The 13,667-nt window shown below is 62.6% G+C and overlaps 1 protein-coding gene across 1 annotated transcript; it reads left to right on the top strand.

The window, feature by feature from the left end:
• The first annotated feature begins 279 nt into the window (after nucleotides 1-279).
• Nucleotides 280-12,548, top strand: SDF4 (stromal cell derived factor 4). The gene is made up of 7 exons (XM_012657553.1): nucleotides 280-390; nucleotides 2,095-2,557; nucleotides 6,878-7,014; nucleotides 7,334-7,447; nucleotides 10,373-10,531; nucleotides 10,666-10,841; nucleotides 11,801-12,548. The coding sequence occupies exons 2-7, from the start codon at nucleotides 2,253-2,255 to the stop codon at nucleotides 11,975-11,977; spliced, it is 1,068 nt and encodes a 355-aa protein (XP_012513007.1). The 5' UTR covers nucleotides 280-390; nucleotides 2,095-2,252; the 3' UTR covers nucleotides 11,978-12,548.
• Nucleotides 12,549-13,667: the final 1,119 nt, after the last annotated feature.

Here is a 13,667-nt window from a genome sequence, read left to right as displayed (position 1 = left end):
TGTGCTCGCGGCGCCGTGCGCGCGCGCGGCTTGGGCCGCGGGTCGCACCCCACGCGCGTGGCGGGAGGAGCCTCGAGGCGCCGAGTCCCGGGGCGCTCGGTGGCGGCGGTCCACCGGCGGCCGCAGCGGCGAGGGCCCGGCTGGGGACCGGCCGGGGGACCGGCCGTCACGTGGTCTCGCGCGCTTTTCTCATTGGGCGCCCTCCGCGGCCGCTTCCGCCCGCAGGAAAGATGGCGGCGGCGCCGTCGCCGCCGTGAGGTCGTGCCGATCGCACGGCCCCTCGCCCACCTGCACGCCGCTTCCCGCAAGAAAGATGGCCGCGGCCTGAGCTGACGGTCGGCGGCGTCGCGGGCGCTGCGCTCTCCGGACCCGGCGCGGGGAGCGAGGCCGGTGAGTGAGGCCGGGGCCGCCGCGGGCGCAGGGCCGAGTGACCCCGCCGCGCCCTGGGCCGGGGTTCGTCCGCCGGGCGGCCGCTGTGGGCCTGCCTGGGGCTCGAGGCCCTCAGCGGCTGGTCTCCTCTTGGCCGAAACCCAGGAGGGCCCCGCGGTGACCTTGGACAAGCTGCCCAACTTCTGTGTGCCTCGGTTTCCGCGTCTGCAGCACGCGGGCCGTGATCCCGGCGGTAGGGTTAGAAGATTTGAAGTCGTGTGGACGGTCCTGGGTGTCGGGCCCGCCATGGCAGCTGTGAACGCTGGTGGGGCTGCTCCTCAACCCCACCAGTGCGTGTTTAGCCCCAAGAAATAGCCTAGTTTCACCAGAACGGAAACCCAGGGATGGCGAAGAAATATCCCCTCCACTCAAGGTGTCCCCAGCCTCCACTTAGCAAGGGTTTGCCGTGTCCTTGTCAGGAACTGAGAAGTCCCGTTCTAGCGCCGGGCGGAGGACCGGGGACCGCTGCCTGCACAGCGCTAGGAGGAATAGTGTGAAGTGGGGGAAGAAGTTTCGCTTGATGGTCTCCTGATGTAATTCATAGAGTCAGCAGTCTTTGTTCTGTCAAGGAGCAAGGTACAGTCTTTGCACACATCTGCGTTTTTATGACTGTGGTTAAGGGAGTCAACAAACACCAGGAGGAAGTTGTCCTGGTTCTTACCCAGTGCTTCCCTGACCGGGTGAGCAGGAATAGAATTAATCCTCCAGCAGGAAAGGAAGAAAACCAGACGTGAGCACCTGTGTCCAAGGTTCCTGTCCTTGGAGGACCTAGGCTTGAGTGACTGCTGTGTGCAGATAGCGCCGCAGGTGCCAGGACAGCGAAGCTGAGTAAGATAGGACCGAAAAACTGGAGATTCAGTCAGCCTATGTTCAGGGAACAGCTATAGCACACGGAGGTGGGGCCTGAGCTGCACCTGCAAGACTCGGGTTTGCCAGCTGGACAGCCTGGGAAGGAGCAGGGTTATGGGCGGAGGAAACCAGAGTTCCCTTTAGGGTACGTGAGGTTTGAGGCTCTGTGAACCCCTGCTCCCTGCCAGGACTGAGCACACCGAGGGATTTCCTGGGCACTCCAGCCTTCTTGGATGTGAGCAAAGGTGTGTGTGTGTGTGTATGTGTGCATGCACGAGTGTAGATACATGTGCATATGTATGTGTAGCTGTGCACATGTGTGTGCACATGGATGTGTTCAGGGACCATCACGGTGGGGGGTGGGAGGGGATGGACCCCCACTGGGTGGCTGTGTTTGCTGGCACCAGGCCTTGTGAACCCTTTCCACTCAGGGTCACCAGAACTCACAAATCTTGGGAAAACTGAGGCCACGGAGGTCAGATGACTTAGCCAAGGTCATAGTGCTTGAGTCCAGATCTGGAGAGTGAGTGACCTTAATGCCACGCCTCCGTGCCATGAGGCCAGGAGGGGCGGAGTCAAACTGTGCTGGCCAGCTTCGCTATGGGTGTTGGGGGGCACATCAGCCCCCTTGAGGTGATGACAGCTTTGTTGGAGAGAGACAGAGCTGGAAACCCAGTGTCTTTAAAAAGGGAATAAAATATCATGGGAGGTCTGGATCCTGTAAATCCAGGCCTTCCGTTTCCTGTTACAGAGCAAGTATGTTTAATGAAGTATTTGCTAGTCCCACTAAATGATAGGTACGTGTCTTCTCTGCAGACTGTTAACTGCTCATCCTCAGCCTGCAGCTCTGCTGGGGACACGGAGCCCTCTGTGGCACCCGGGCTCAGTCTGGAGCCGTGACGTCACTTGCTTCTCTGTGCCCCCGGCCGCCAGCCCACACCTGGAAGCCGTCCCACAGTCTGGGCCCCGCGACAATGGCATCCAGGCAGGCTCCCCTCTGCGGCCTGGCTCCGTGCTGCCTCTGGCTCCTGGGGGTGGTCCTTCTGATGGACGTGTGTGCACGGCCCGCCAACCACTCTTCTGCTCGGGAGAGAGCCTCCAACAGGGAGCAAAACGAGATCCTGCCCCCAGACCACCTGAACGGGGTGAAGCTGGAGATGGATGGGCACCTCAACAAGGACTTCCACCAGGAGGTCTTCCTGGGCAAGGACGTGGACGGGTTTGAGGAGGACGCAGAGCCGCGCAGGAGCCGCAGGAAGCTGATGGTCATCTTCTCCAAGTAGGTGGGGGGCTGTGCCCGGTGTGCAGGGGCTGTGGGACCTCCCTGCAGGGCAGCTGCCATCAACTCTCTTCCTCAGTCACGCCTGGGAGGGGTGTGGGGTTGGGCTGAGGAGTGTGCCGATGCCCCGAGCTGTCCAGGGCAGCTTGGAAGGGTCTCTTCGTGGCCGGCTGCCCCTTGCAGGCTGGCAAAAGCTGCTGGAAGGCCTCTAGCCAGTGTCTTCTGTGGCTAAGGGCAGAGGACTAGGCGGGGCTGTGGTGACAGCAGGTTGCAACACCAGCCAGGCCACAGGGCTGAGGGAAGGTGTGGGTGTCAGCTGCCCAGGTACAGGTGTGGCTGTCCTGGCAGGTCAAGGGGCTATGGTGAGTGCTTGGGGCTCCTCCAAGACCCCGTACTTGTGCGTTTGCAGATCTCCACTGTACGAGGTTAGGAAACGTGCGTTTGTGGGCAGGCAGGTCTGTTACTGTCCTTTTGGCCCAGAGCCCAGGTTGCTTTCCTCTTCCCTAGCTGCCAGGAGCAGAGCCACCCTGCGAATCTCAGAGCTCCTGCTGCCCATCCCTAGTAACACGCTTTCTCCCCTGTCCTGGTTCCTGGAGCCTGGCTAAGGTCCCGAGATGGGTGGTCCGGACCATTCGGCCTGGGGAGGCAGGTGTAGCCATGCTCACCCCAGGGCCCAGCTGGGGCAGCCCTGAGCCCACACATGTCAGCGTCTCTGTCGTCCTTGTAGGATGCTGGGCGTGGCCCTGGGTCAGGAAGTGCCACTAGTCCTCCAGGACGGGCTGCGGGCACCAGGCGAGAGAGGCTATGGACGCCCCCAGCCACTGGGCCCCACCACAGAGGCTGGCCTTCCCGGGTGCTGTCCAGGGTCATGGAGGGGCAGATGCTGGACCCCATGAACCAGAGGGTGGGACCAGGCCCTGGGCTAGGGCTGGGCGGCCACCTGGGATCGAGCCTGTGGTCAGAGCACAGGTGGGCTGGCAAGACTGAAGCCCCCAGGAGAGGTGGTACAGCACCAGGACCTGGGTTCCAAACATGGCGTCCCTACGCACGTCTCCCCAACGGGACAAGCGGGGTTTCTCCAAGGGCGCATCTTCATTTGTTAGTGACTTGACCGACCTGCTTAGATGCCGCTGGTGCTCCCTGGTCTCCATCTGAGCTGTTGGTCCTGAGCCGTGCAGGGAGAGAACCGCTGTCCCCGGCTCAGGCGGGCTTCTGGGGTGGGCTGGAGCCCCTGGGCGAGGAGGTCTGCGCTGGCTGCTCCTGCCCGTCTTCCGAGGGTGGGTGGGGGCTTCTCTCTGGTCCCTCCCTGTGAAAGAAACCACGAGCTGTCTCGTCTGGGGACACGCAGAAATGACCGGATGTCAGCGCTGCACGTGCGGGTCAGAGCTTCGCGGCGGCAGCTCCTGTGGACACGCCTGGGCTTGGTCCCCGTCTCTCGGGTCCCCATGTCCTCTGTCAGCCCCAGGACCCCTCTGGGATCCCACGTTGCATTTCGTCGTCTCGTCGTCTTAGGCTCTTCCTAAGCCGTCTTGGGCTGTGTCACCCTGTCAGACTCCCTGTTTGTTCCTGCCCGTGTCAATTCTGAGGAGGGCTGGTCGGGCGTCTGACAGAATGTGCCTCCGTTTGAGTTCGTCTGATGTGTCTTCTGGTGACGAGACCGGGTTGTGCGTTTTTGAAAAGAACACCCGGAGGGGAGGTGCCGGCCTTGCCCCGTCAGGACATCCCTGACGTCCGCAGACACCCCTGGGATGTCGACCTGGGTCACCTGGTGAAGGTGGCGTGTGCCAGGTGTCTCCCTGTAGAGTCGCCCCTTTTCCGTGTCCCTGCTCTCTGGAAGCAAATCACTGGGTCCGGCCCACCCGTGGGGGCTGGGAAGGAAGCCCCCCTCCCGCAGGGCGAGTGTCTGCGGAATGTTGCTGGGACGTCTTCCGAGAGGAGGCTCTTTCTCCCCGCGTGTTTATTTACACGCCTGTGGATTCACGACGTTTGCTGTACGCTTGGGGTGCGGTCCAGTGCGGTGCCGTTTATTTTGCTGCTCACGTTGTTCCAGCTGTGGCCACTGGGACGTTTTTTACCTGGCGCCTCCGTCCTGTTTTGTGAGCACCTCCTTCCTTTCTGGCACCGTAAGATGCTCCAGGCTCGTCCGTGTATTCCCTGCCCCAGCCCTGGTTCAGCCGCTTCTCCAAGGAGCCCTGGTTCCTGTGATTGGAGATGGTCTTGGAAACCAGGATCTGGGCTCTGGGTGTTGTTGCCTGTAGTCCTCTCAGCTGACAGAGCTTGGTGACGCATGCGTGTGTACTAACTTGTCTACGTGTGTGCGTGCCAATCCTGTGCACAGGAGTGTTTGCTAGCCCTGCATACGTGTGTGTGTGCTGTGTGCACACGTGTGCCAGCCTGTGCGTACACATGTGCACGTGCTGTGTGTGCACCTGTTCTAGTCTTGTACACACATGTGCGCGTGCTAACCTGCGTGCACACAAACGTCTGTAGCCGTTTCTTATCGGCTGTGCCTATGTAGTGAACACAACTTCTCACGGGCATCTGGACTCTCACCCTTTCTTTGCACAGACATCTTTGCATCTGTAGCTTTTCTCCGAGTGGCCGTGGCCACGTGTGGGGGACGTTGCGGAGCAGTCGGTGCCCCGAGCATCCCTGACCACTGACCCCCACCTGCCGCACAGCCACCCCGGGCAGCCTCTTCCCCGCGGCTGGCACGTCCTTGAGGGGACTGTGCAGGGGGTGCCTCTCAGGCCTCTGTCCTGGTGGCCGGGCTTGTGCTGTGGGGGGTGGTGCTGGGGCCCGAGGGGCGGCCCTGCCTCCCTCCCGTGACGATCTTTGTTGGCTCCTCTTTGAGTCTGGCTTGTGCTGCTGCAGCGGAGCACCGCAAACGGGGCAACTCGTAAACGCTTCCGGAGCCTGGACGTCCGAGGTCGAGGGGCCGTATCTGCCGCCCCTTCTTGCTGCGTCAGAACACGGCGGAAGGCATCGCACGGCCCGAGAGCGTGCGAGAGGGAAGGGGGCCGAGGGTCCCACTCCCGGGATGACACCGTCAGCCCAGTCTTGAGGCAGAGCCCTCTTGACCTCATCACCCCCGAAAGGCCTCCCCAGCGCTGTTGCTCCGGGAATTAAGTTTCCCACATGAACTTTGCGGGGCACGTTCAAGCCACAGCAGAGGCACAAGCCTCTGGGTTTTTATGAGGACGTGGTGTGGAGGCCTCATTCCGTGTAGAGCTGAGTGGCAGTGGCCCTTCGTCTGCCCACAGGTGGGACCTGCTGGCCTCCTGCCACCGTGAGCCTTGTGTTTGTGTCCCCTGAGTCCCTGGGTCTGTTCCATTCTTGAACACGTTAGGTCCCCAAGAGGTCTTTTCCAAAATCCTGTAACTTTACGTTCACGTGAAGGTTTTTGCCTGGTCGTACCTGAGGCATCTAAAGTAAAGTGCACAGAAGGTGACTGTGGCAGCTGTTGCTAATGAGCCCGGGAGGGAAGTTGCCGCTGTTGCTCGCTGCACACAAAGCCAGTTGCCGAGGCGTGGACTGTCCAGCCAAAAAGGTTCACTGCAGAGGACGCAGCCGGAGATGAGCGGAGTGGACTGTCTCAAACCTCGCTCCCCGGCCGGGGGTTTCTGGAGGGGAGGTGAATAATGCAGGAGGGAAGTGACCATCCGCACGTGTTTGGGGTGAGCGCAGGGCGTGCAAGTGCAGTGAGAAATCATGCTAGTACATAGGTCGCGTGATCAAAACACGGCGGATAAGCCCCTCCCAGGGCGGGGGTTTCAGTGTTATAATGAGCTAGGGGTTAACACTGGTCGTTCTTTCAGCCTGTGCCGGCCCAGTGGGTCTTTGGGCAGGGTCTGTGGTGGGTGTCCTTGTCCTGTTCTCTCCGGACACTGGTGGTACCAGACTTTGTAGTTATCCTGTGGTTGCAAGGAGGTTCTGCCGTTGCTGGGGAAAAAACACCTCAAAAAGGGACTGGATCAGTGCAGCAGAACGTTACAAAGTCCTGGTCAGCAAACCTTACCGGTCTGGCAACTTGAAACACAAGAACCACGAAGGGCGTTTTTGTCCATGGAGCGGGGTAACCACGGCTGCGATGGAGGGTCGGTGCGGATCCCGCCTCCTGTGCTGCGGGGCTGGGAGGTCTGTGGCCTTCCCATGGACCATGGGGTGATGGGCTGTGGCCCCCGTGTCCCCAACAGCTCTTGATGCCTCCAGCAGCCCCCTTCAGCCGTGTCCCTGCCGTTTCCCGTGGGTGGAGGGTGGTTTTGTGGCGGGCACAGCTGCGTGGGTCCTAGGGTTGGTCTGACGCCTACCCACCCGCAGGGTGGACGTGAACACGGACCGGAGGATCAGCGCCAAGGAGATGCAGCGCTGGATCATGGAGAAGACGGCCGAGCACTTCCAGGAGGCCGTCAAGGAGAACAGGGTGCACTTCCGCGCCGTGGACCCCGACGGCGATGGTGCGGAGGGGTGGGGACCGGCTGAGGGGCGTTGGGCGGGGGGCTGAGGGGTGCGCGGCCACCAGGCTGTCCGCGGGGCACCGGGCCGGCTCCACGTCCTCTGCAGAAAGGTGCCGAGCAGCCCAGGGTTTGACCTGGAGACGGTGGCTCGGCAGACGTGCAGGCCACGTGCCTGTGCGCGCCGCCCCCATGCCGGCCGGTGGCGCGAGACCTTCCGGGCTTCGCGGGTGCGGCCCACTGTCCATGCGCAGCGGGATTTCACCCCCTCCTGGATGGACCGGGTCCTCTCTCAGATCTGCTCACGGCTGGACCCTTGCAGGCCGAGTGTCGTGGGACGAGTACAAGGTGAAGTTCTTGGCGAGCAAAGGCCACGACGAGCAGGAGGTTGCTGAAGCCATCAGAAACAACGCAGAGCTCAAAGTCGACGAGGAGAGTAAGTGCTCAGGCCCTGCTGGTGGGGCATAGGGTGCGGGGTGTTGGTGTGGGGCTCGGTGGGGGGGCGTGGCCGGTGTCAGTTCCAGGTGGGGGGCGTGGCCGGTGTCAGTTCCAGGTGGGGGCGTGGCCGGTGTCAGTTCCAGGTGGGGGGCGTGGGCGTGGTCTGTCGCAGGAGGGTGGAGGGGCCCCACCTAGGCTGGGGGTTCTGCTGGTGGTGCCAAGGCTGACCTTCCTGGGCTGCAGTCCGGGCTGGAGCCTGCCCGGCTGTGCAGGAAGGCTCCAGTGCACCTCCTGTGCCTGTGTACTGGGCATGCCCTGGCATGTTTGTGTGTGCACACATGTGGGTGCTACATGGAGTGCACGTGTGTGTTCATCTTGACCAGTGTGGGCGGGTGTTGGCAGGGGGAGAAGCAGGCTGCTGCCCATCCCCCACCCACAACGTCCTGCCCTAGGGTCCTGTGGGGGGGGGCGTGGCCCAGGCTGCTCCCGGGTGCGCCTGCTGTGGTGGCACTTTGGACAGCAGGTCACACGCTAGTCAGATCCGGAGAGAAGCCTAGAGCAGCCAAGGCGTGAGGCGCAGGACAGGTGCCCTACACGCAGGCAGGGAGGGCCCAGCTCCTAGGTGGGGGGTGCCGCCGGACGGGGGCTCCCAGGCCCTAGAAGAGGCGGGCCACATCCAAGCCCACATCTGAGGAGGCCTGGCCAGACGTCCTGTGTGGCCACCAGGCCCCTGGGTCCCCCCGTGGGTGGGAGGGTGTGGGCCGGCCAGCCTGCGGGGCCGGGGCATCTGTGTGGATCCAGTCTTGTCCTTTCTTAAACAATTCGAAGACCCTTTAAAACCTTTGACCCCCCGCACCCCAGTCCTGTTTGCGTGATGTCACTAGGACTTGGGTTCTGTTCTTTGTAAACTCTACGAACTGGGCACCGTTATTTCCTTCCCAAATGGTGTTTGCATTTCCCTGCTGTTTCCATTGGGTTTCCCCGTTGGTGCTGTGTTTCATGCTGTCCCCGAAGGTGTCCTGTACTGTTGGAGGGTCCTGGGGGGCCCTTGCCCTGCCAGTGAGATTCCACTTGGGGTGAGTTCGGCCAGCCCACAGGTGGCTGCTGAGACGCAGGGCTGGCCCCTGCCCCACACCCCAACTCTGGTGCCGTTTCACTCGGGCATGTCTGTTCTGTCTGGGACACGTCCTTCCTGGACCTAGATCTTCGTGGCATCTCTGAAGGCCCTTCCGCCCTGTGACGTGGTGGAGGTGTGCTTAGCAGTCAGTCTGTGTTCTGGGGTCCCTGTGTGCCCTGCGGTGCCCATGCGTGCCCGGCTGCGTCTGACCTGCCTGCAGCCTGTGCATCGACTCCCTGACCTCTACGCTGCAGCTCCTTGTTGGTCTGCGGGCCCTGGGAGGGAAGGTGGGACACCTCGCAGGCACCGCCCCAACCCCATCCGTCCCCTGCGAGGCTCCTGGGAGCCCTGCAGCTGCCGTGCGCGTCACACTCGGTTCTGGGGGCCGAGGTGCAGGTGTGTGGGCTCCTGCTGGCCCCAGTGGGGGGGTCATCCCGGCCCCTCCAGCCTCTGCTGGCACGTGAGCAGCTCCTCTCTGGACCTCTGTTGGCATCTTCTTCCGGGGACACCAGTCATTGGACTTAGCCCCACCGTGATCTGGGATGACCTCTTTTCCAGATCTGTCGCGAATGACAGCAGCAGAGACCCTCTTTCCAAATAAGGTCCCACTCGCAGTGCCCGGGGACACGGGACACAGGGCTTCTCAGGTTGGCCTGAGGCTGTGCCCAGGGCTGGCAGCACAGTGTGAGGACCCTGTGCTGTCTTGGGTCGGCCTGTCCTAGGAGCCTGTGCTTGTCCTGCTTGGGTCTCGGTTCACCCCGTCTGTCCATCCCGGGAGCTGGGAGGGGGAGAGGGACGCCCATGGCCCCCATCTGCCTTCCAGGGGCTTTGTCAGGGGCAAGGAGGTCGCACAGTTGTCCGTGCTGACTGGAAGGTGGATGGGTTTGAAGCGGGGCTGGCCTCGGCAGGACCTGGTGAGGCTGTGGCAGGGCACGTGGGCGGTGGGGCGAGTGAGGCCTGGACACAGGGACACGGCCATTGGCGGTGGCGAGTCCCAGGCTGGGTCGGGACCTCCTGTTTCTCCTTGGAGACCGAGACAGGCCCTGGCCCTGCCTCAGGGACACTCGGGGGCCTCAGGACAGGCAGGGGCCACTGCTCCAGGCCTCCTGTGGCGGGAGCATGAGGGCGACACACCCAGACGCTTCGCTCGGTCCGAGCTGAGAGTCCGTGGGAAGCTCTGAGCAGCCACGACCTCAGTCATTTCTAGAAACTGGGTTTTCCTCCGGCACCGCGTCCTTCGTGTGATGTCGCACGTGAAACAGATGGAAAGGAACAGTGTGACGCCTTTGTTCCTACACACGCTGTTTCACAGGTGAATCAGTGCCATGCGTCATTTCCACCTCCTTCCAAGGAACAAACAGCCGTGAGTGGGGGGTCTGGCCCTAACTTGGGGTATCTGGTGGTTTTGGGGGCTCTGGGTTGTCTAGGGGCATCTGGGCCACATCTGGGGGCATCTGGGAGAGTCCGGGCTGTGTCTGGTGGGTCTGAGCCATTTCGAGGGGGTCTGGGCCACGTCTGGGCACGTCTGGGCCATTTCTAGGGTCTTGGCCGTGTCTGGGGGATCTGGGTCATGTCTTGGGGGCAGGGGGGTCTGGGCCATTTCCAGGGTTCTGGGTCGTGTCTGGGGGGTCTGTGCGTTGCCTCCCCCAGGCCAAGCTGTCCTCCAGAGAGCAGGGCGCTGGGCCTCGTGCGTAGCCATATTCTATGTGTTGTTCCTGTGAGTTGAGAAAACATTTCTTAGAACTTTCTGGATTTGTGCACAGTCGTTGTGCCTCACAAGGTGCTCACAAGCTGTACCTTTCTCAGCACAGGAAGTCCTTGAGAATCTCAAAGACCGCTGGTATCAGGCGGACAACCCCCCCGCGGACTTGCTGCTGACGGAGGACGAGTTCCTGTCATTCCTGCACCCGGAGCACAGCCGGGGCATGCTCAAGTTCATGGTCAAGGAGATCGTCCGGGACCTGGGTGAGGCCCATCCCCACGCTGGGGGGCGGCCCTGTGCGGGGCACCCGCTAGGTGTGGGCAAACCCTAACGTGCGGAATGACCTTCGGGAGTCTCACTCGAGGTCCCACCCCCTGTCCCATCCCCCGTCCCGCAGACCAGGACGGTGACAAGCAGCTGTCTCTGCCTGAGTTCATCTCGCTGCCCGTGGGCACCGTGGAGAACCAGCAGGGCCAGGATGTGGACGACAACTGGGTGAGGGACAGGAAGAGAGAGTTCGAGGAGCTGATCGATTCCAACCACGATGGGATCGTGACCCCCGAGGAGCTGGAGGTAGGCGCTGCGGTGAAGGGGTGTCCCGGGGTCCGGCCCTGGCACCTCTGGGGGAGCCTGGGCCACCTTTAAAGGGAGCCACCTGGGTTCGGACCTGAGCCAGGAAGCGGCTTGGGGCGGCTGTGAGACTCGGTCCGCCGCGGGGTCTGGCTGGTCACTGGGTCCTTCACTCCGGGCTCCCAGACAGATGGGAGGGCACAGTGTGGCGTCTGTCCTGCCCTGGCTGACTCCTGGCACTGCCTGTGGGAGGTTCAGGGGATTCTGTGGCTCGTTTTTCACGGCCCGGACGGGAGAGCTCAGGCGGACGGGTTCTGAAGTGACCTCTGGGCCAATGCCGCGTGTGGGGGCGCGGGTGTGGGCGGGACTGACTGTCACGTGGCCCGAAGCGTGGGTTGGAATCCACAACCTTCCTCCGAAGCGTTTTCAGTGGTATCGCATTTGGGGCTTGTTTTTCTCCCGTTGCTGAATGAGTCATTGCATTTTACGCCAGAATCTTCTGACCCCGCTGACAGTCCAGGGCAGGTGGGGCTTAGGGATCCTGCCAGGATCGGTCCCTATGACCTCCGCTGGCCCTGGGCAGGCCTTAGCTTCTCCCTGCCCTGTGTCCTTCTCTTCCATGGCGTCTCCCTTCTGGAACGTTCCAGAATGTGCCCACATTCCTATCCTGCAGCCAATGGGGTGTTTTCACCAGAAATCCCTTTCTGTGGGTGGGGGTAGCGTCAGAGCCGCTGCTCACGTAGACGCGGTGTTCCTGTTGGGACGTGCTTTCACCTCATAGCCGCGTCCTGATGTGGGGGACAAGCTGGGTTGGGCCAAGTGGGGTCCTCCACGTTCACGGGGCGCAGGTTGGGGGCCTGGTGAGGAACAGGAACCAGATGTCCCCGGGAGCAGCAGCTCACGGGCCCTGGCCGCCGAGGGGGGTGGGAGGGCGGCCGACCCACGCCCGGCGCCCGTTGCAGAACTACATGGACCCCATGAACGAATACAATGCCCTCAATGAGGCCAAGCAGATGATCGCCATCGCGGACGAGAACCAGAACCACCACCTGGAGCCCGAGGAGGTTCTCAAGTACAGCGAGTTCTTCACGGGCAGCAAGCTGATGGACTACGCCCGCAACGTGCACGAGGAGTTCTGAGCCCCGGCCCGGGCTCCTTCCTGACCCTCCACAGCCCGCCAGGGAGGTGACTGCGCCGCGCTGTCCAGAGCCCGCCCTTCCTCCTGCTGCCCCCATGCGGCTGGGCCCGGGTCATTAAAGATGTGCTGTAACAGGCCGCCAGCCCGCCCCAAATCACGCGGCTGCGGCACAGCGCTCAGCGGCGTCTCTGTCCTGCCGTCCCCTGAAACCGCTGCATCTCGCTTCTGAGAACTGCCCAGAGTCGCTCTGCTGAAGGCACCGACCACATCAGGGCAGGAGGCCCTGGGCTGGGCCCCTGCGAGGGCCGTGGGGAGAACGCACTTCCCGCCGTTTCCTTGAAAAGCGACAGATTAAACAGAACCAGGTGTGCTGAGCTGGAGAGGAGCGGCCAGGAAGTTCAGGCGAGGACGCCTGCTCCTTCCCAGCGCTGGGTGGGTCCGCCCTGGCACGTCAGAACCACCCTGAGAAAATGCAAATATTTGTTGTAACAGGAATCACATCACTTACTTTGAAATATAGTTGTCTTTTTCTCTCAGCTTCATTCTTCGGGTGAAAATAAAACAAAAAGCAAAATTTGGAACATTTGTGGCCAGGTGGCTTCCACTCGAGGCATTTGAGGTGGGCAGTTTGGTTAACGCGGAGGGCTCGTAGCTTTCGCCGAGCACTTTGCCCCTGATCCTCCCGTCCGGACCTGGGGGCCGCGGGCGTCCGGGGGCTGGGGGGCTGCAGTGTTTGTGGGAAGGGGCGGGGGCAGCAGGCAGGCGGGTCACGCCGGGGGTCTGGGCTGGGCGTGTGAAGTCAGGAGCCAGGGCCTGGGCCGTGGTGAGCTGGTGGGTCTGGGTGGTCCCAGGGCCCAGCCCGGGGGCCAGAGAACGGGGGTGTGAGGACGGCTCGGAGGGTCCCGCTCTGTGGCACGTGAGGGCCCAGGGTCCGTGTCCCAGCTCTCCAGGCAGAAACTTGGGGCTCCCAGGAGCACCCTCTCCTCTGCCTGCCACGTGACCTACTTGCAAGCAGTGTGGAGATTTCTGCGTGGGCTTTTCCTAGTCAAGGCCGGAGTGCCGGTGGGAGGAAGGTCCCTGCAGCCCCCTCCTGCAGGCTCCCCTCCCAGCGCTTGTCACCGTGGGCCCTGCCAGGAGGGTCACTGCATTGTGTGCTGTCCCGAGGGGACGCACCGCAGAGGTGGGCCGTGTGAGAGCTGAGGCCACACTGGGCTGGGTGCACAGCCGGGGTGCGGCAGCAGCTGGCACCCAAGGGACAGCAGCCCCCTGCGATGCCGCTGTGCTGAGAGGGGAGCCCAGCCCCGGGGCGTCCAGCTCCCGCCGGCGCTGCCTGGCCAGGAGCCCAAGCCCTGGGCAAGTGTCCCCAGCTCAGTGGACATAGCGGGGTTTCCCCCTGCTGACGCCTCTGACCTGTGCCCTGCAACCCAGGACAGCTTCCTGCGGGGGAGGGGGCTGGGGTGCAGGTGAGGCTCAGGCCTCTGTCACCTCTGGTCACCTGTAGCCAGATGCAGCCACTCAGCCGGATGTGTGTGTCCGCGGGCGGCAGAGAAGCCCCCACGTGTGCCTCAGCGAGGAAGGGGGTGCCCGGAGTGGAGTGGTGCCCACCAAGACCCCACGTTGATCTGAACCTCGGAGGAACCACTTGCAAATGTGATATTTTTCTATCAGTGGGAGACGAAGTTTGAGAGCTG

This window comes from Propithecus coquereli, unplaced genomic scaffold (genome assembly GCF_000956105.1).
Source record: "Propithecus coquereli isolate 6110/MARCELLA unplaced genomic scaffold, Pcoq_1.0 Scaffold544, whole genome shotgun sequence".
NCBI classification, from domain to species: Eukaryota; Metazoa; Chordata; class Mammalia; order Primates; family Indriidae; genus Propithecus; species Propithecus coquereli.
The sequence above is the reverse complement of the archived record's forward strand: the minus strand, read 5'-3'. Positions and strand labels throughout refer to the sequence as shown.

What these genes read in the sequence shown, in the direction of transcription:
- SDF4 (XM_012657553.1), top strand. Translation starts at nt 2,253, where the DNA reads ATGGCATCCAGGCAGGCTCCCCTCTGCGGCCTGGCTCCGTGCTGCCTC. An exon ending in GCTCAAAGTCGACGAGGAGA is followed by an intron (nt 7,448 to 10,372) that starts GTAAGTGCTCAG and finishes TACCTTTCTCAG; the next exon opens with CACAGGAAGTCCTTGAGAAT. An exon ending in GGAGATCGTCCGGGACCTGG is followed by an intron (nt 10,532 to 10,665) that starts GTGAGGCCCATC and finishes CCCGTCCCGCAG; the next exon opens with ACCAGGACGGTGACAAGCAG.